Here is a 20478-nt window from a genome sequence, read left to right on the forward strand (position 1 = left end):
AACCAATAAGACAAAGGAGCTTCCACTACAGTACTACACTTTTTGTTGTAAAAAATACAGCTATCAGTTTAATATTTCAAAATTACCACCAAATTTTTGAAACAAATGGTAATTGGTAATGTTTTTCTATCAGTTAATTATACACCGATACACGGTTAATAAACGTTAATCACGAGGCACGACTTTCATTAGAATTAGAGCACGTGAGTTCCCCAGAACAGAATCATATCAAACTCGTCTTAATTAGGAGATAAAGTTTCAATTTTTTGAGAAGTCAGAAGTCGAACAATATCCAAATCAAAGTGTTAACCATGAGATTCTTGTTATCCAAAAGAGCATTCAAAATCTTCACTCCACGTTTCCAGAGACTGTGGTTCACTTATTCTCCCTTCTCCTCAACCCCGAATCCCGGCGATTCCGAGCCGGAATCATGGAGAACTATGGAGGGTCTTCTCCGATCCCCTGCAAATTTCTCTCCTTTATCTCCAATCACGTTCTTGGAACGATCCGCAAAAGTTTACAGAGACAGAACCTCTCTTGTGTTTGGTTCCGTTAAACATACTTGGTTCCAAACTTATCAACGTTGTCTCCGTCTTGCTTCTGCTCTTACCCACCTCGGAATTTCTCGTGGCGATGTGGTTAGTCTCTTAAATTGTTCAATTTCTTGATCCGATTTAGGTTTAGTGATAAATGAGGATCCTTTTTAGGTTGCAGCTTTGGCACCTAATGTTCCAGCAATGCATGAGCTTCATTTCGCTGTTCCTATGGCTGGTTTGATTCTTTGTCCGCTTAATACTCGACTTGATCCTTCCACATTGTCGGTTTTGTTAGCACATTCGGAGGCCAAAATCCTCTTTGTTGATCACCAGTTACTTGAGATTGCTCATGGAGCTCTTGATCTTCTTGCCAAATCAGATAGAACAAGAAAAAGTCTGAAGCTTGTGTTGATCTCTCAGTCTAATGATGATGGTTATGATAGCTCATCTAGCTTTGCTTCAAAGTACTCGTTTGATTACGAATATGAAACTCTGCTTAAATCCGGAAATACTGAATTCGAGATAATCAAACCGAGATGCGAATGGGATCCTATTAGTATAAACTACACTTCAGGAACGACTTCAAGACCTAAAGGTGTAGTTTATAGCCATAGAGGAGCTTATCTTAATTCTCTTGCTACAGTTTTTCTTCACCAGATGTCTGTTTATCCAGTTTATTTATGGACTGTGCCGATGTTTCACTGTAACGGATGGTGCCTTATTTGGGGAGTAGCAGCTCAAGGCGGTACTAATATATGTCTCAGGAAAGTCTCTCCTAAGCTGATCTTTAAGAACATTGCTATGCATAAAGTGACTCACATGGGAGGAGCCCCAACCGTGCTGAATATGATTGTGAACTCTCCTGTGACCGAACATAAACCGCTTCCTCACAGGGTTGAGATCATGACAGGTGGGTCACCGCCTCTGCCACAGATTCTGGCTAAGATGGAAGAATTAGGTTTCAATGTATCTCATCTTTACGGTTTAACAGAGACATACGGTCCAGGGACACATTGCGTGTGGAAACCTGAATGGGATTCTCTTTCATTGGAGGAGAGAACTAAATTGAAATCTAGACAAGGAGTGCAGCATTTGGGTCTAGAAGGGCTCGATGTGAAAGATCCGGTGACAATGGAGACTGTCCCTGATGATGGTGTAACCATGGGTGAAGTTATGTTTAGAGGAAACACCGTGATGAGTGGATACTTCAAGGACTTAGAGGCAACACGAAAAGCTTTCGAAGGAGATTGGTTCCATAGTGGTGATCTCGCTGTTAAGCATCCGGACGGGTACATAGAAATAAAAGATCGGTTAAAAGATGTGATAATCTCAGGAGGAGAAAACATAAGCTCGGTGGAGGTCGAAAGAGTTTTGTGTAGCCATCAAGCGGTTCTTGAAGCCGCTGTTGTGGCACGTCCGGATAATCATTGGGGACAGACTCCTTGCGGGTTCGTGAAGCTGAAAGACGGGTTTGATACCATCAAACCCGAGGAGATTATCGGGTTCTGTAGAGATCATTTGCCGCATTACATGGCTCCAAAGACTATTGTTTTCGCGGACATACCTAAAACTTCGACAGGGAAAGTACAAAAGTATCTTCTGAGGAAGAAAGCTGATGAAATGGGTAGCTTGTGATCGCCATGTAAGAAACAAAAAAGCTTGGTCTCTGGTTCATGTGTGTATAAGGAAACAAAGATCAGAGAATCACAAAACCACCGCGTGAAAAAGAAGAAACAGATCAGCCATGGATATGATTTGGCTATAATTAGATTTGTTACGCGGAAAGGCCAACGATTTTGTACCTCAGAAAGATTTTAAGACATTAAAAAAAGAAAGAAGAAGCCAATAGAATATTCCGCCGTGTCTGAAACGAGTCCATTTCGTAGGAAGATTTCAAAACACAATCTTACTTATCTGTTTTTTTTTTCTCTCTCTTCTTGTTCAATCTCTCCATTATAAATAAGTCTGCATCGTGTGATAGAATCTTTAAACAAAACCATCGACTTATCAAGAAGAAGAAGAAGAAGAAGAAGAAAAGTTTTTCTTTTGAGAAGATTGTTACTTTCTTGATCGAAAATGGCATCGAATGAAGCTGGAAGGGCATTGCCGAAATTCGGGGAATGGGATGTGAATGATCCGGCGACAGCGGATGGATTCACGGTGATATTTAGCAAAGCCGGTGAAGATAAAAAGACTGGACGGAGTTCGACGAAGACAAATTCTCAGAGGAAACAAGACGGTGATAAACCAGCGGTCAAGAAATGGCTCTGTTTCACTTTTACTTGATCTTTTTTTATTGTGGGTAAATTTTAATCCTAAGAGAATTTAGCTTTGAGCCTTATGAGCCATTTGATAACTTTTGTGTTAGAACATTTCATTTCGTTTTTAGTCATCTAATAAAACAAATTCTGAGGTTTTGTTTCCTAATGATAAATCTCTGCATTTGGTAATTTTGGAATCAACAAAATTGTAGTTGTTGATTAAAGAATGGCAAAATCTTTGATATTGTGGTGAACACTGAACACAAGCTTTTGAACATCTTATCTTGTTCAAATTCAGACAAAATGTGTACCTTTCTTTAATCTCTCTTGATTTGGTCTGCAAATTACAACTATAAAACAATGTTCTTGTATTGTTTTAATGAGGAAACACAGAAGATCTTAAGAGAACATACATTAGCCACCAAAGATTGTTGTTTTTAGGGCTTTTCCCACAAACTTGTACAGAAAGCAAAGAAAACTGTGTTGAGGCCTTGAGGGAGAGAGGCTATCGCACACACTGAATTTGGGCCGATATTAAAAAGCCCAATAAGCCCAATGTGTTTCTACGATTTCTCTCATTCGCTAACGTAAGCAACAAGACGAGTGTGACTACCATGCGCCGTCCTCTGTCCATTTTCAACACAGAGAAGCAAAAACCTCTGCAAGAACCCTAAAGCTAAAACCTTTTCCAATCAATCAAAAGAGAAAAAAATGGGGAAAGTTCCGTCGTCGTTTCGTGCTATGCCGGCGAACTTATTGGTCAAAAAACCAACACCATCTCCTCCAGCGCCGCCGCGTGATTTTCGCAACAGAGCAGCCGTGAGAGATTCAACTAAACTTCCAGAGAATACTCAAGCCCCTCGCGAGCCCTCCTTGAGGAATCCTTTCAAGTCACCAAATCTCTCAGACGCCAAAAGCCTCTTCAATTCAATCGCCGCCACTTCAAGAATCCCACTCGATCTCAAATTCCACAACTCTGTTCTTCAATCCTACGCTTCAATCGCCGCCGTCGACGATACGGTGAAGTTGTTTCAGCATATTTTGAAATCTCAACCTAATTTCAGGCCGGGACGTTCTACGTTCCTTATCTTGCTTTCACATGCTTGTAGAGCTCCTGATTCATCGATTTCGAATGTTCATAGAGTTCTTAACCTTATGGTGAATAATGGTTTAGAGCCTGATCAAGTAACAACCGATATCGCGGTTCGGTCTCTTTGCGAAACCGGTCGGGTTGATGAAGCTAAGGATTTGATGAAGGAGCTGACGGAGAAACATTCCCCTCCGGATACATATACTTATAACTTTCTACTGAAGCATTTGTGCAAATGCAAAGATCTACATGTTGTTTATGAGTTTGTTGATGAGATGAGGGACGATTTCGATGTGAAGCCGGACCTTGTTAGCTTCACTATCTTGATTGATAATGTGTGTAACTCTAAGAACTTGAGGGAGGCAATGTATCTAGTTAGTAAATTAGGTAATGCTGGGTTCAAGCCGGATTGTTTCCTCTATAACACCATTATGAAAGGTTTTTGCACACTGAGTAAAGGGAGCGAGGCGATTGGTGTTTATAAGAAAATGAAGGAAGAAGGTGTTGAGCCAGATCAGATTACTTACAATACTTTGATATATGGATTGTCGAAATCTGGTAGAGTTGAGGAAGCTAGGATGTACTTGAAAACTATGGTTGATGCGGGGTATGAGCCGGATACTGCCACTTACACGTCGCTGATGAATGGAATGTGTAGAAAAGGCGAGTCTTTAGGTGCGTTGAGTTTGTTAGAAGAAATGGAAGCAAGAGGGTGTGCTCCAAATGATTGCACCTATAATACTTTGCTTCATGGATTGTGCAAGGCAAGGTTGATGGATAAAGGGATGGAGTTATATGAATTGATGAAATCAAGCGGTGTAAAGCTTGAGACCAATGGTTATGCCACTCTTGTGAGGTCTCTGGTTAAAAGTGGCAAGGTCGCAGAGGCTTATGAAGTCTTTGATTATGCAGTTGATAGCAAGAGTTTGACAGATGCTTCTGCGTACTCTACACTTGAAACTACCTTGAAATGGTTGAAAAAAGCTAAAGAACAAGGCTTGGTTGCCTAAGTGGTATCCTCTAACTAAGCTTTTCCAACTTTCTTCTTTGTACGAGTCCATATTTCATTTTTTGAAGTTGTATTTGCTCCAAATGCAACGAATTTGATACGAAATATGCTGTTCAATTCCTAAGGAACCAGCAGTGATTTATAATAATAGGTTGTTTATCGACGTTGGCAATATTCTTGTCAGATGAGATCTCTAAAGGGTTCGTTAAACACTAGAACTATCGATTGAGTGATATTTGTTGCTGTGTTTCTATAAAACAGTTATTTTCGGTTACTCTGTTCGTATCAGCTTCTTGCCTTTAGAGTCATGTACTCTTTTCTTATGAACTACTTTGAATACCATAATTGGTTATTGATCTTGCCTTGGGTTGTTGCTTGAGAGATCATGCAAATAATATTTGCTTTGACATGGCCATGTTCGGAACGTTGTCGCTGCGACTACGTTCGGCGACTGAAAATTAAACGTCAACAACGGCAAAAAGAAACAGAGAAGACATAGTAAAAGTGTCGCCGCGACTACTTTTACAGAGGATGCCGGTGTCGTCGGTGTCGCTAGAAAAAGCGGCGACAGTTATTATAGTCGCTGCGACTATATTCACGAGAATGATGATGTTACTCTCCACAGATTTGACGGGGAAGTAGTTATAATTTTTGGTCGCCGATCGCTGATGCAGCGATTACAAAAAGAACACGGCCATATACACTATCTGTTTGGAGTAAATGAGGCAGAGTATCTGAATAAAGATTGTTTCTCTTGTTTGGCTGCAGGAAGAGAGTGTTATCTTCATTGAACAATCTTTTCTTATATGTTCTGTTTTAACACTAAGCAGCCAAGTGCAGAGTATTTGTGAATTATCAGTAGAATTGCAAACCAAATCATTGAGGGGGGCAAGAAAACAGAGGACAACGTTAATGGAATCATGAAGAAGATTTACAAGTGGTCAACATTCTTGTATTAGTCTATTTCATTGTTTATGACCAAATTACAATCATTTGATGAATAAACTCTTTTATTTATTTAGATTTCTCTTCTGTCATGTTTCATTATCTATTGTATATTGCTGCAACATTTGTTTCTTTGTCTCCCCTCATTAAACAATAGAACGCTACGGAGAAATATACATATTAGGAAGAAATGTACGTACCGCGAGGTCCACGAATGCAAGATTCTCCTACCATTATTGTATAACCTATAGATTCTTCAATCTACCAGAGCCTCCAGCTTTATCTTTGAGTAGTATAAGTTTCTCTGAGCTGTCATGTTCTTGTATATCTCTTACATATCTTTGTATGCCAGAGATGATATGGGAAGCAAGAATAGACAATAATGGAGACACGATAATATGAATAATCTAAGAGCTTGACGTTGCCGTGGCCCGTGTTCGTGAACTAAAAGATTAATGTTAAAACATCTTTGCCACGGATTCAACTTCCTAAATGCTAAAAGACACTTTTTTTTTTTTTTTTTTTTTTTTGACATCTTTGGATCGACAAGGTCCGATCCATAGCCAATTCCTACTACGCGGAGTAACGCGATTTAATGGACTCGAACTCCGGTGGGGAAGGCAGAGTCAAGTGGACTTAACCACTTATCTAAAGGCACATCCCCGCTAAAAGACACTTAATTATGTAATAAAACAAATTATTGTCTAAGAAAAATATTTTGGACCAATAACAAAGAAATTCTGCAGAATGCAAACGGTTATAAGAAATTTAAAAAGATAAATTTTTAGATAATAATGAGAACATCACTTAATTTAAAATAAGGGTTGGCTGATTTTATAGCCATAAATTAGTTGCATTCTCAGCTTTTTCCCCCAACCTTTTTGCCCCTGAAAATTCCACCATAAACTTAGATAATTCTCACAATTGCAACATGTACTTTCGGATTCATCCTTAAAACTACGCCTCCAATTGAACCGGCCAATAAACCGGTACCACATAATCCGGTTTGATTTAATTCAAATTTAACCAAATTTAAACCCGATTTTGACCCGAATCTTCTTCTTCTTCACCCGATTTTGACCCGATTTATTTTTTCTTCTTCCTAACTTCACCATACCCAAAAGCATCTGAACAGCTCCGAGCTTCACAAGCTTCCCTCTATTACTCTGTACAAGAGAAAGGTGATACAAAGCTAAAGCTGAGTCATGCCGAGTCAACTCAGTACCAACTCGGATCAAATGAAGCGACGACTCTAAACCTCCGAGAACACCAATCGCCATCTTGTTCTCATCTTCAAGAGCTAAACTGAAGATAACTCCGGCGGAATGTTCCTGAGCTTCAACAGAACCGCATTTCAAAACGTCGATCAACGGTGGAACGATTCCTGACCGTACGATCTTAACTTTATTAGATTTTTCCAAAGACAAGTTGACAAGAACCACCGTGACATTGACCTGAACCGTCGCGTATCTCGAAACAATCAGTGACTTAAGTGCAGAGATTAGTCTCGTTGTACATAAACTGATTTTTGAACCTTCGTCGATTCTTGTAACGCGTCGAATCGAAATCAAAGCTTCTTCAATCTCTGAGATTCGATTACTCTTAAGCTTTGTTAGTAAAGCTTCTTCTTCTGGAGTTAGGTTTGGTTCTAAAGATTCGATTTCTCCAGATGAAGGTGAAGAGAAGCAACTAGGTTTAGTTGTTAACTGTAGTGTACAGCTTGAAGAAGCTATTGACTCGTCGGAGCTTGAATTGAAGTAGTTAGGTCTCCGGTCAAGCTCCGTCGCAGCGTGGTTAAGTCTCACTGATGGTTTATCTTTGATTGCTTTGATAAGCTCTTTCTCTGAAACAGAGACTCTTCTTTGTGGTGTTTTCTCAATTAATGTGAGTATAAGCTTCTCCTCGGCGGCGGAATCGAGTGGCTTCGGCGGTGGAAAACACCGTCGTTCACACCAACTGAGAATTGCAGATTTCAAGGCGAGATTTGGTATGACGGTGGAGAAATCTGGTGGTGGATTTGGTGTGAAGCCTAGGGTTTTAGAAGCTAAAAATTCTGGTCAAAATTGGGTGGAGAGGAAGAAGATTCGGGTCAAAATCAGGTTTAAATTTGGTTAAATTTGAATTAAATCAAACCGGGTTATGTGGTACCGGTTTATTGGCCGGTTTAATTGGAGGCGTAGTTTTAAGGATGAATCCGAAAATACATTTTGCAATTGTGAGAATTATCAAAGTTTATAGTGGAATTTTCAGAGACAAAAAGGTTGGGGGAAAAGCTGAGAATGCAACTAGTTTATGGCTATAAAATTAGCCAACCCTTAAAATAACAATAAAAGTATTTTCTAAAACATTACTTAAAAAAAGGGATTTTTGCCAAATGTACCACAATTTTCAAATTTCTTAGTAATTCTACCACAATGGAAATCCTTTTAGCACTTGTACCACTTGATTGTGGTATTGGGGTAGACAATAGATAATTTTGCCCTTCTGATGTATCAGGTGTGTGTCAGAAAAAAGAGCTACATTTAAAAGTTGGGGACAATAATTATTTGGAGACTATGATTAGTTTTATTAAAGATAGTTAAATGTTGGGAGACAATCATTATTTAATTAAATGGTGACAATGATTATTAGATATTAAAATATAATGCAAAGTATTAATTAGTAGGTCAAGGCAAGTAATTAATTAATAAAAACGTTTAAGGAGATGATATGGGTTAAACTCGGGAACAACTGGATCGAGAACAACTGGATCTCTTGATTGTCTATCGCCAGATGATATAGTTTTACCAGCCAGAGATCTGGATTTACTCGGGGACAACATCTCTTAATTATCCATCGCTAGATGATGTGGTTTTACCAGCCAGATATCTGGATTAACTCGGGGACAACTTGATCTTTATTTTATTTTGCCAGAGAGCCGAAGACGAAGATCTGGATTTACTCGGGAACAACTTTGTTTTACCAGGCAGAGGGACGAAAACGGTTACCAATGCGCCAGGAGAGAAAAAAAGACAGTAAAAATTTCGGAAAGTCACATCAACCGCAGTTCCCTATCTCACCAGTTGGAAGGTAAAATGGTCATTTTACAAACACAATGTGGTATGAATGATAATTGGAATTCAAATGTGGTAGAAGTGATAACTTTTGGACAAAATGTGGTACTAATGCTAATTTTCTCTTACTTAAATTATAAAACAATTTATAGTCATCATATAAATTATGTAATACCTAAAATAATATTTATAATCGCTTCTTCTTTTTTGGCTCCACCAACAAAACAATAGCAGCTAAACTATCATATGTAAAACCAAATTTGTTCTATTAAAAATCGTTTAGTTTGTTAAAGCCAATTTACTTTTGGAACTACTATATGGAACACACCTGACATGCACCACAGGAAATGATAACCTTAGAAAAGAATGTTTTTGGAGATCAATGCTATATGCAATGTACATAACATGATTGAAAATTCTTTGGAAGCATGCAATAATTGGTGACTGCCAATGAGATCTAGAAATAAAACAAGATGCTTTTGCAAAAATGCTACTTTTTCAATGCCATTTTTTAAAAATACCCTTTTTAAAAAAACCTTATAAAAAATGCTCTTAAAAATATAAGATTTACCCAAATATGTATGTAATATTATTAAAACATACACAAACTACATTTCTATGTATCTAAAATCTTATATATACTTTATAAATACCTTATAAATGCATTTTAAATACCTTTAAAAACCTTTAAAATATCTTGTAAAACCTTAAAAATCCTTTAAAATAACTTATAAAACCTTTAAAAACACCTTATAAAACCTTATAAATACTTGGATTGAGTCTTCAAGTAGTAGTTACAATCCATAAGTACCTTATAAACCTAATAAAACTTTATAAAAACTTCAGATTTAAAAAGAGGCATTTTTGAAAATGGACATCTAAAAGGGGCATTTTTGAAAAGGGTCACACAAAAAAATGTATTTTTAACAATTTCCCATAAAACAAATAATAAAAGTCAAGTTTTACACGTGTACGTAATGCCGGGGACGTGGACAATTGGTGAAGCCCGTTTTTACAAGTCAACGAAAAGGAGACATGCCATAAAAAAGCAGATTTTACAATTGGTTGAGAGAATATTAGTATTGGTTAAGACTTAAGAACGATGACTTTGTGAAAAGTGATAACCATCAGTTTCTCTTCCATTATAGTTATATTTATAAAAAAGGTGTAAAAAGAAATATGCAAAGTAGAACTAGAAATAATAAACTAGATTTTAACTCGCGGTACACCGCGGAATGATTTAATTTTAAAGTTAGTATAAAAATATTTTGTAAATTGTATCTCCTTATAACATATTTATTTATATTATAGTTTACAATTGTTATTAAGTAACGGTATACCACGAGTCTACGAGATAATTATTAATAAACTGAGGATTTAACCTGTATTAAAGCGGTATATAAATATTGATTCAAATTCGTCCGCCATATAAATCATTTCCGAAATATAACCCGTTCCGTAATTTCTTAACCCGTCCTGTGATTTGTATTAAAAAAAATAAGGATTAAATCCGTATTGAAGCGGCGGATTAATGATATTTTAATTTTTTTATTATTGTTGATTCAAAAACCCGTCCCGCCAAACCCATCCCGCCAAAAAACTCATTTATTTTATTAATGTTCTTATTTATGATATGATTCTGAATCATTGTCTAAATATTTTAATCGATGTAGAACGTTGAACACACATTTTCGTCAATTGGATAATATATGTCCGTTTTTAAAATTTCGAATCACAGTATATGCAGAAAAAAAATTGATTTTTTTTTTACTTTATGTATTATATGATAATTCAAAACAGTTAAAAACAAATCAAACAAAGATGATAGGAGAATCATAATTATAAATCTTAATCAAATCTTCTAAAAATCTAAATTATTAATTATGGAATATCCGGTGTATGAGTTGGGTTAAATATAACCCGACCCAACAAATTTTTTATGAAGAAATTTTTAAAATGGGTCGGATATCCGATATACCGAAAGCTTTTTTACCCACCCGTCACAAAAAGTGCTGCGATTATACTAGTATAGATAGTTTTTTTTTTTTTTGTGTACGTAATTTAAACAAAAAAATGAAACTATATAAAATAAATGTCATCGGAAAAATATATGATTGATATTATTTTTGTTAGATTTTTTAATTTTATCAATCTATATTGTTATATAAATTTAAACTTAACTCTTAAGTCAAACATCAAACACACCACCCACCCATCCATCATCAATGTTCGTTCTTAACCCTAATATTTTTAACACTTAGGGCATCAGCAGTGGTGTATTTGTAGTGATAAATGTTAATAAATTTATATTAATATAATAAAAAAGAGAGAGAAGAGAGAGAGATAGAGAGATAGAGAGAGATAGGGAGTGTGAAGAAGAGAGAAGAAGAGCTTACCAACCAAATGCTCCCACGTAGCTCACATTCGGGTGTTATCCCACACTCGAACTGTGTAACTTTTCCAACTTTTGCAATATTTTTTGTTTTAAAATTACTCACACTCGGGTAAAGAGTGTACCACTGCTTGTGGTCTTAGGGATGTTTTGACATCTATAAAGTAAATGCGTATCTGCGTATGTCGACCAAAATCTTGTGACAAGTGACCTTAAATACATTGCAGTAGCACAATGTATCATATTTTCTGATAATTTTTTATGTAGATGTGTATTTCTACTTTATAACATTTTGTGAATTGTGAATCGCTCTATTTATTTTATCTTTTTTCAAGAAGGTTTAACGACTTTATTAAAAGTTAGAGGTACGGGACAAAGCTGAAAAAAAAAATAGTAGATGAATAGATGAGCAACAATATCACTAAGACATATCTTAATTGATGTGTCTTAATTTTTTCACTTAATATGTGTCTTAATTGTACAAACTGCATAATCTATGTGTCTTAATTTTTTCACTTAATTAGTTACAAAGTAACTAAGAAGAAAATTTTGAATATTATTTTGTTTTAAAACCTTTGATTTTCTAATGTCGCTTTAATTAGGATGATTTTGGTTAGATTAGTTAATGTTATTGTAAGAGATACTCAAAGGGGTTGGATATAAAATTTTGGATTTTATTATTCTCTTTACAAAAAGGCTTGGAGACAAAATAATTCTGAGTTTGGTCCACACCAAAATTTTTAACAATGGCACAAAAAACAGACTTGAATATACTAAAATCATTAATAGTACATCATGTGTAGCTTCAAATATATGTACAGGATGTACACACGTAAGATACTCTTATACAAATAAATTTTTATGATAGAAAAACTCCTATTATTCAAATACACATTAATTCTCGAGCCCTCGTTTGAGTCTTGACGAAATTATCAAGTATTTAATCTAATTCTATAACCACAAATAAAATCTTAGCCTCCTTATACTTGGATCTATACAATCTATGAGAGAGGATATCTAATATCATCTCTGGTACTGCCATCTCTGCTCCTGCCGGTAATCTTCCATCTATACAGTTGAGAAATTGAAAAGGAGTAAGGTCGCATGGTCAGCGGAATGGATGCTGAGATTGAAAGGGTGATCAACAAAGTGCATGCGAATACAGATTCAAAGAAACTGTCTCATGCAACTGTCTATCTTATACGAAATGCAAAAAAAAAAAAAAAAAAAAATCAGTCATGACTTATGAAAATATAGGCTATGGAGTCAAAAAAGAGTCGGCAATATAGTGAAAGCTATGGAAAGAGATGCGGCTATTTGATGATATATGAGTTTTTGCTAAGGCCAATGAGAAGACCTTGATACTAGAGAGACTTTGATTTTAAATGTGTTTGATGAGAATATGTTTGTTTCCTTATTATGTTTGCATCGGGAGAATCAAAGCTTAAGAACACTATAAATAATGTTTAGTATGTTGAAAAAATAAAGAATTATCAAAATATTACCGGAGGGGATAACATATTAACATGGATAGAGAATCATATACATTATGAAAATTAAACCTTAAAAAAAAGGTTTAAACGTTCAGCTATGGTCTAGTTCAAATCTTAGAAACTTGCAAAGCATGTCATTAATATCTCCGGAGCATCTCTATTACAAAAGATATCACCTAAAAGCTTTTATGTTGGACTTCGAGATTGCCTCTAAAGATAGAGGATCAAACGATCAGTGCAACGAATATGGAACTTAAAGATATACTTTGGATATATGTGAGGTTGGGTTTTCCCTTTAATTTATTTATTTTTCTTGAAGCACATCCCCTTTGTAGCTACGAAATTATACTATTACAAACTACTACAATTTTAAAGGAAAAAAAATGGTTTTGATTCCATAAACTTTTACATTGAAAATTTTGATTCCGTAACTTTTCTACATTTGACAATCATTCTGCATTAGTATTCATAATGTAAATTTTATTTTACTAATAACAACATTATTTAATGATTTCTAAATTTTCAACTTTCAATTGTTAGTGACTGGAACTTCTGCCAGACCCAATACATAAAAAATCAAATGTCAAATAAACTACACGTTGCAGTAGTAGTAACCAATAAAATGCCGATACACATCAACGAAAGATTCGACTCTTTTCCACGTGTCATAACCCACGATGTTGAGGCTAATCAGACAATAAAGGTATGATAGGTCGGGGCATATTATGGTTGAGAAAGATCTGCATTTCTTTACCTACCCAGACAATTTATAGACCGTTGATATTATTTTTATATTTTATTTGGAGTAATCGACTATGCATTAATTATGTGGCGAAACCGGAAGCATAACAGTCGATGACTCATCAACTATGTGGCCAAACTATTACGCATAATTTGACAATCGAATTTATAAAATATCATGACAACTCATAATCACACATTTTGCCCATAACAATCGGACAAAATTAAAATAATTTATATTTTATTATTGTTGAAGTTTTGTTGGTTGATGTTACAAACTTTTATGATACTATAAATAGAGCTCGTTGAATAATTATCAGTATAGAGAAACAACAAAGCTCAAACCAATATGGCGATGAAGATGATCAAGAACCATGTAAGATCTATTAGCTTACCATCAAGATCTCATCCTAGCACCGCAGCGATTGAGGAGTCGCTGGAAAAATTTATTATCACTATGAACACGTCGACAATGACGTCGTCTAAGTCCGTTTACTCCGGTTTATCGGGGCTGGAGGATCTGTACGACTGTACCGAAGATCTTCTTAAGATGGGTTCGACGCAAAGAGTGTTGTCGTTTAATGATGAGAAGAAGAAGAAGAAGAAGAAGATGATGAAGGGAGAGTTTATGGAGGAAATGCTTGATGGTTCGTTGAGGCTAATGGATATATGCAACGTCTCGAGGGATCTCATGGTTGAGACTCATGAGCATGTTCTTGGTCTTCAGTCTTGTGTTAGGAGAAGGAAAGATTTCGATGTCTCGGGCTATGTCGGATTTAGGAAGAATATGAGGAAAGAAGTGAAGAAGCTTCTTGGATCGTTAAAGAACATTAATGTAGGGTTAGTAATGAAAGATCATGGTTATGATCAAGACGGTGATATTCATTTATTGGCCGTGATTCATGCAATGAGACGTGTCGTTTCAATGACAGTTTCGGTCTTGAAGTCGTTCTTGGAGTTCTTGTCGGGACGACAAAACGGGAATGACATAAGGAGCAAATTGGCTTTGGTCCTCATGAACAAGAAGTTTCATGATCACGATAAGATGGTCAAAAATGAGTTGGAGAATGTAGATTCAGCGATTTGTGGAGATTCTATCTCTTATGATGATCTTCATGTGAAGCTTGAGGAAGTTGAGGTATGGATTCGAAGGTTCGAGAAGAGTCTAGAAGAATTATTTCGAGGGATGATTAGAACACGAGCCTTGCTTCTCAACATAATCTCTCAATAGGTGTATATGTAATATTGTCATCTTCGTGGGCATTCAGTTTTAGAGGATTTGCCGAAGGGTACATTATACAAACATAAGATTTTGTAAACACTAGTTAATTTCATTTTATAAAAATATATATTCATTTATTAAAAAAAACACACACAATTTTGCGTGTACACGTTTTTGTATCACTTGGTAATTGATGTCACATTTGAATCTCTGATTTCATGCTCTACCAATTCTTTCCACAACTCCATAAATAACCCGCTATATTTTCACGAGTATCGACAATAAACTCATTATCTAATCTTTGTCTTTTGTTTGTCCATTTGGAAGCAATGAGAGGTATGTTCATAAAATTACTTGACCCGGGTCTAGTGATTAAGTTTTGTATTAATGGTGGGCTCTGCTTAGCATAGAATTTAGGTTTAAAATCTCGAGTAGTCGTATGAAAAAATCTCTTATATATTATTCTAAGTTTTTTCCATCTTTCCAATGTGAAATAATTTTTATGGACAACCAATTTGACTTAAAAGAAATCTGCTAAGCCCACAAAATTAAAAGGGCCAACCCGTTTAGGCACTTTTTGATTTATAGTGTCAATAAATAGGTTACAACCTAAATTCTTACATTGAACCCGTTGTAACGCCCCCGAACCGCTCTATGGCCGGACAAGCCACGGGCGACCCGAAGACGTCACATAGACAGCTCACACAGACGTTCCAGCAGAGGTTCCAAACGAATTCAGACCCTTAGCCAGACCATCCGCGCGAACCGTCCCTCCCGACTGCGGTTTAGGCTTTTCAACCCTTACCGTGATCGCGAGTTGTGTTAGTCCGGACAAGACTAATATCGGGTGAAACACCCACTTTATAAGAAAATTACTCCTTTTATATCATATAACTTTTGTACAATAAGTATCCAACTTCGATTCTCATCTCCTGATATTAATCCTTACACTTTGGCGCTTCGCCTTTTACCACTTCTTGCTCCTTCACCAACTTTGGTTTATTCCTTTTCCAACACTCTTGATCACCACTCCTTAAAGATTCTTCTTCTCCAACAACTCACTCACTCCTCCACTTGCCCTCACTCGAGTTACAAGCTCACGTTACTGAGCTCGGCCAAAGTCCTTCAACACTTTAAAATCTTGGTTGCGGTCCCCCACGTTTTCGATAATTCCATCTCATAAAACTTTTTACTCCATCCGATACTCAAACTTATCTTCATCCACTTCCTCATCCCTTTAGTACCTCTCCTTCCAAAGGCTTCACCTTAATGTTTCTTAAACTGGTCACACTTTGCAACAACTTTCCCCTCAAGTCCTGGACCTTCATGATTTGATTTCGTGCTCGCCCAACAACATCTCAACGACGAATTTCTCTTAAATCTTGGATTCTCCTTTGAACCGTAACCATTTCCTCAGCTCCCCATTACATCTCGCTCGATTACCCACATTTCCGCTACGATCTACTTTCGTGCCTATTCTTATTTCTTGCAACAAATTATCCTCGTCGTTGCTTCAGCTCATCACACCTTCTTTATCAACTTCTATTCTTCAACTCTTGGATCATTGGAAGAGTAACGAGAAGAAGTTTATAAACGGAGTAAGGTGGAGTTGTGATGGGATTATGGATTTGAGATAGTGAAGTCCGAGAGAAGAGTGAAGAGAATCATACCAAGGCAAGTAAAGGAGATGGACGGATTTGTCGAGAAAAATATGGGACTAAAGGAGGAAGAAGAATCTTAATCGGAGGCAGATTATTCTTAAAGGAAATGGATGAGAGTCGGGAAAGCAAGCTAAGGGTTTAAGAGATGAAAGAAGCTTTCGGGCTCTTAGCCTATTTTAACATCACTCCATCTTTTTACCAAAGTAATGTAGTTAAGACTGGGCAATCAGTTAAATATGTCAAGAATTTTGTTCAGATTGTTCGATTTTTGGGTAAAAGAATTTTGAATTGCAACGAATTATAGTTTAATTGACAATCTGTTTGTTCGGTTTGGGTAAAAAAATTCCGAATTGAAAACCTAAGTTTGTTTTAGACCCCTAAATTGGCTCATTTTATCAATTTTAGTACATTTGCAAAGTTCGGTTTAGTTCAAAAGTTCGGTTTAGACCAAAAGTTAGAAGAATGAAAAACAAAATCTGAAAGTTGTGGATTTTTTTTAAAATATTTTTTTGCTAAACCAAAAGAATTTTTTTAAAAGGCCATCAAAATCATTAGATATCCTTCAAAATCTCCCCAAATACGAGATCTAAAAAGTCTTCCAAATTTGAAATCTCCAATACACCACATTTTTTAAGGATTCAATAAATTTGTTTGCGAAACGACATGAAAATCATCGTACGAAAACATTCAAGATATATGATGAATTATTTGGTTAATGCCACGTCAGTTATAAAGATAAGATTTCATAAAGATAAGATTTCACAATACACGTCAGCCCTAACAAAAACATAGTAAAGTTTGACGTGTACCTATAAATAAGAAGGTTTAAAGCAGAAGGAGCAAACAAAAAAAATCCCTAGAGACTCACGCCGCTTCGAAGAGTTCCAACATTTCAAGAGATCTCTAAGATTCGGCAACCCAAACACCATTAGAACCTAATCAACACAAAATATTTTTTCTTATCAATCTGTAAAACTGTCTCGATCGATCTGAAACAATTAAGATTTACCCAAACACCGTCAAACCCCAATTCTTTTCTTTCAACGTCATAAACTGCGGTGCCGACATATCCTCCGACCAAAATCTACCAATATAAATGTAAATTTAGCATAAAAGAAATTTCTCTTTGTTAGTTAATTAATTTTTAAATCATAATTAACATTTCACCAAAAAAAACTTTTGTTTTCAATTGATATTCAACTAGATCTCACCTTTCAATTTATTAATTTTCATTGTTTTTTTTTTTTGGTCAGCAAATTCATTGAGCTTTTTCTCAACTCTTTAAGGTTTGAAAGGAAGTAAAGTTGAACTCTCGTGCTCAAAGATCTGCACAGGTAATTTTCTTGACTTGAGCTAGTGGATCCGACTTTTTTTTGGACGAAAGGTTCCGACCATTTATTCATTTTCATTTATATTTTTTTTGTCAACAGCTTTTAAATTTTTCATTTTCATTTTTTATAAGGAAATGAGTGAATTTTGTTTCCCTATAGACTAAAAATGCACTATTCATATTTTTATTCTTTAAAAGGCAAAGCACAACTATTTGGAGCGTTAAAACAACCATAGTAGCAAAACAGGGGAGAGAAATGAGTGATTGGTCTAAGTTACCGGAGGAGCTTCTTGGCGTAATCGCTGCTCGATTGTTCTCCATGGTCGAATTCAAACGCTTCCGTAGCATCTGCAAATCGTGGCGCGCCTCTGTTTCCGGCACTAACAAGAACCTTTTCCTGAGCTGCCCTCTCATCAAGTTCAAGCCCCTCCAATGCATGGTCTCTTCAATCCAAGCAAACGAACAAAGTTTGGGCCTCCGCTATGGCCCGTTCCTCTCGCGGGCCGCATTCTTTCGCGTCACTCTCTCCTCCTCTCGGGACCAAGGGTGGTTGATCAAATCAGACAAGGATCTCAACTCCGGGAAATTCCATCTCCTCAACTCTCTCTCGCGCCTCGCACTACGACATTCGTGCAAGCGCATTGATCTTTCGTGCAAGCGCATTGATCTGTCAGAATTCATATTCTCCGAGATTCAAGAAGCTTATGCGGTTCTAGAGGGCAAACTGAGAAAAACAGCTCGCGGATTCCAAAGAGTGTTTCTTGTCAGAGTCCCAGGAGGAGATCATCGTGTTCTAGTGATCGGCATCGACGGGGTGATCAGGTACTGGAAAGACGAAAGTTGGATGAGAGTCGAAGGACAAGTAGATCAATTCTCTGACATTGAACTTGAAAGAGGTCTTACTTACGCCTTGGATACAAAAGGGAGTGTTTGGTGGATTAGTTCCTCTTACGACATCTCCAGGTTCGGACCTTCAATATATAAAAACATCACTAACAGATCTTCCGGGGAAAAAAGGTTTGTAAGATGTCGTGGAGTGCTTTACATTGTAGATCGTCTCATTGACGAGAATCTCCTAAAGAGAAAAGCTGATTCCTTGAATGGTAATGCCATTGTTCATATCTGGAATAATTTTCCCAATCCTCATATCGTGGATGGTAATGCCAATGCTGGTTTCGTGGACGCTAATGCTAATTTATGGGATAATAATGGCAATGCTGGTTTCATGGATGCTGATCCCGTTCGTTACCGTTTCGCAGTGTTACACGACGATGTTGGGAATGTAAGTTGTGAAGTGTTTGAACGTGACCGTCCCAAAACGATAGGTTTCAAGGTTTACAAGATGGATGATGAATTGGTGAAATGGGTAGAAGTTAAGTCCTTGGGAGATAATGCGGTTATGATGGCTACCGATACTTGTTTCTCGGTTTTGGCTCATGAGTTCTATGGATGCCTGCCAAATTCTATTTACTTCACCGACAAGGAAAAAGACGAGATTAAGGTGTTCAAGCTAGATGATGGTAGTATCACAACAATGTCAAAATCTGAGAAGAGTTGTTTCCAAATGTTTGTTCCTAGCTTTCTCTAAATCTTGTTTAGGTCAAAGCTAATTTTTATGTATTAAGAGTACCAACCATCTGAATAAAAACCTTACCTTTCATCTTCATTTTTGGTATAGACAAAGTGTATTGAACAGAAGATGCAACTTGTTTAACGAAATATCTTCATTTTTGATATCATCACGAAGCCTTGAGATGTTTTAGCACTGCTTCAGAAGAATGGCGAGCAAAGTGCTTCTGCCTTAGCTTCACATAAGGATATCCGAGGAACGACAAGAAATGAGCTGGCTTTGAGAAAGATGTTATCTCATACCATACTTCACCATTTCCATCAAGCTCTATCGAAAACCGTTCTTCTCCAGCGAGTAAATGACCCTGAAGAGTACCGCTTCCGTAACCGAAATGCGCAGGGCCTTTTCTTGATTTCCGGCTTTCGTCAACATAAACCACTTGTAGAGGAAGTATCACCCATGGAAGAACTTCTTTCACACAAATGCAAAACTTCTTACCGGTTTCAACAGGAGTTGCAGGATCAACAAATGCCCAATCCATACCAAAATGCCTGCAAATTTTTCAGATAGAAATAAATAAGAACAGAACCGATTGGTGTTCTTGAGATGAATAAAGAGCTACACATACTTCCAATTCTGTAGAGCTTTTTTGCCCTTCTCGAAACTCTCTCTACCTGAACCGACTAAAACCCTAGCATGATTGATCAAGAATCCATCTTTTTCAACTTCTGAATCTTCCTTAAGTTTAGCTATAGACCTAGACGAAACTCCTCTGTACTTGTTGTCATAATTGAAGGCTCCTGTTCTGTGGATTATAAAAAGCATAAACTCAGAGAGAGCTTTCCAGTACTCAAAAGATTTCGTTTTTCTTTCTAAGTAACGATTTTGATTCTTCTTACTTGTTGATTACTTGTTGCTGTTGCTCAGAAGATGGACGACCCCAACTCAAGAACACCATCTCTTCCACAGCAATTGAAGCAGACCCACTAAAATAAAATTAAAAATCGAAACTTTGAGCTATTTCTACATTCGAATTTGGGAGATGATCAGAGGTGTAGAGAGAAAAACCTGCAAAAGCTTCACAAACCAGAGGCGTTTAATCCCAATTCATTCGGTTAGTGGAGCTCCAGAGATTTATTATCCTAATCATCATGTCGTTTCTTTGCATAGCCAAC

The 20478-nt window shown here is 36.6% G+C and overlaps 7 protein-coding genes across 10 annotated transcripts; 5 read left to right on the forward strand and 2 right to left on the reverse strand.

The window, feature by feature from the left end:
• The first annotated feature begins 95 nt into the window (after positions 1 to 95).
• Positions 96 to 2389, forward strand: LOC9322190 (probable acyl-activating enzyme 2). Its single transcript, XM_002884027.2, has 2 exons — positions 96 to 638; positions 708 to 2389. Exons 1-2 carry the CDS (start codon positions 312 to 314, stop codon positions 2169 to 2171), a joined length of 1791 nt encoding a protein of 596 aa, XP_002884073.1. The 5' UTR covers positions 96 to 311; the 3' UTR covers positions 2172 to 2389.
• LOC9320140 (RPM1-interacting protein 4) lies at positions 2375 to 2963 on the forward strand. The gene has a single exon (XM_002884028.2). It carries the CDS (start codon positions 2613 to 2615, stop codon positions 2820 to 2822), a length of 210 nt encoding a protein of 69 aa, XP_002884074.1. The 5' UTR covers positions 2375 to 2612; the 3' UTR covers positions 2823 to 2963.
• A 464-nt stretch (positions 2964 to 3427) lies between these two features.
• LOC9320141 (pentatricopeptide repeat-containing protein At2g17670) lies at positions 3428 to 5254 on the forward strand. Its single transcript, XM_021033650.1, has one exon. It carries the CDS (start codon positions 3509 to 3511, stop codon positions 4895 to 4897), a length of 1389 nt encoding a protein of 462 aa, XP_020889309.1. The 5' UTR covers positions 3428 to 3508; the 3' UTR covers positions 4898 to 5254.
• A 1465-nt stretch (positions 5255 to 6719) lies between these two features.
• LOC9320142 (U-box domain-containing protein 40) lies at positions 6720 to 8662 on the reverse strand. The gene is made up of 2 exons (XM_021032166.1): positions 8536 to 8662; positions 6720 to 7894 (listed from the first exon to the last, which is right to left on the reverse strand). The coding sequence occupies exons 1-2, from the start codon at positions 8660 to 8662 to the stop codon at positions 6864 to 6866; spliced, it is 1158 nt and encodes a 385-aa protein (XP_020887825.1). The 3' UTR covers positions 6720 to 6863.
• A 5138-nt stretch (positions 8663 to 13800) lies between these two features.
• LOC9322191 lies at positions 13801 to 16395 on the forward strand. Its single transcript, XM_002884030.2, has one exon. It carries the CDS (start codon positions 13870 to 13872, stop codon positions 14749 to 14751), a length of 882 nt encoding a protein of 293 aa, XP_002884076.1. The 5' UTR covers positions 13801 to 13869; the 3' UTR covers positions 14752 to 16395.
• A 533-nt stretch (positions 16396 to 16928) lies between these two features.
• Positions 16929 to 19408, forward strand: LOC110230033 (F-box protein At2g17690). Of its 4 annotated transcripts, none has more exons than XM_021031682.1 (4): positions 16929 to 17501; positions 17657 to 17737; positions 17932 to 18890; positions 18993 to 19408. In XM_021031682.1, exons 3-4 carry the CDS (start codon positions 17990 to 17992, stop codon positions 19319 to 19321), a joined length of 1230 nt encoding a protein of 409 aa, XP_020887341.1. In that variant the 5' UTR covers positions 16929 to 17501; positions 17657 to 17737; positions 17932 to 17989; the 3' UTR covers positions 19322 to 19408. The 4 variants fall into 4 exon arrangements, with proteins under 4 accessions (XP_020887341.1, XP_020887342.1, XP_020887339.1 ...); XM_021031683.1 differs by having other exon boundaries at positions 17932 to 18836; XM_021031680.1 differs by having other exon boundaries at positions 16931 to 17501; positions 17932 to 19408.
• Positions 19233 to 20473, reverse strand: LOC9320143 (UPF0548 protein At2g17695). Its single transcript, XM_021031684.1, has 4 exons — positions 20372 to 20473; positions 20203 to 20289; positions 19932 to 20108; positions 19233 to 19854 (listed from the first exon to the last, which is right to left on the reverse strand). Exons 2-4 carry the CDS (start codon positions 20259 to 20261, stop codon positions 19473 to 19475), a joined length of 618 nt encoding a protein of 205 aa, XP_020887343.1. The 5' UTR covers positions 20262 to 20289; positions 20372 to 20473; the 3' UTR covers positions 19233 to 19472.
• Between the last annotated feature and the right edge of the window lie 5 nt (positions 20474 to 20478).

This window comes from Arabidopsis lyrata (genome assembly GCF_000004255.2).
Source record: "Arabidopsis lyrata subsp. lyrata unplaced genomic scaffold ARALYscaffold_3, whole genome shotgun sequence".
NCBI lineage: Eukaryota > Viridiplantae > Streptophyta > Magnoliopsida > Brassicales > Brassicaceae > Arabidopsis > Arabidopsis lyrata.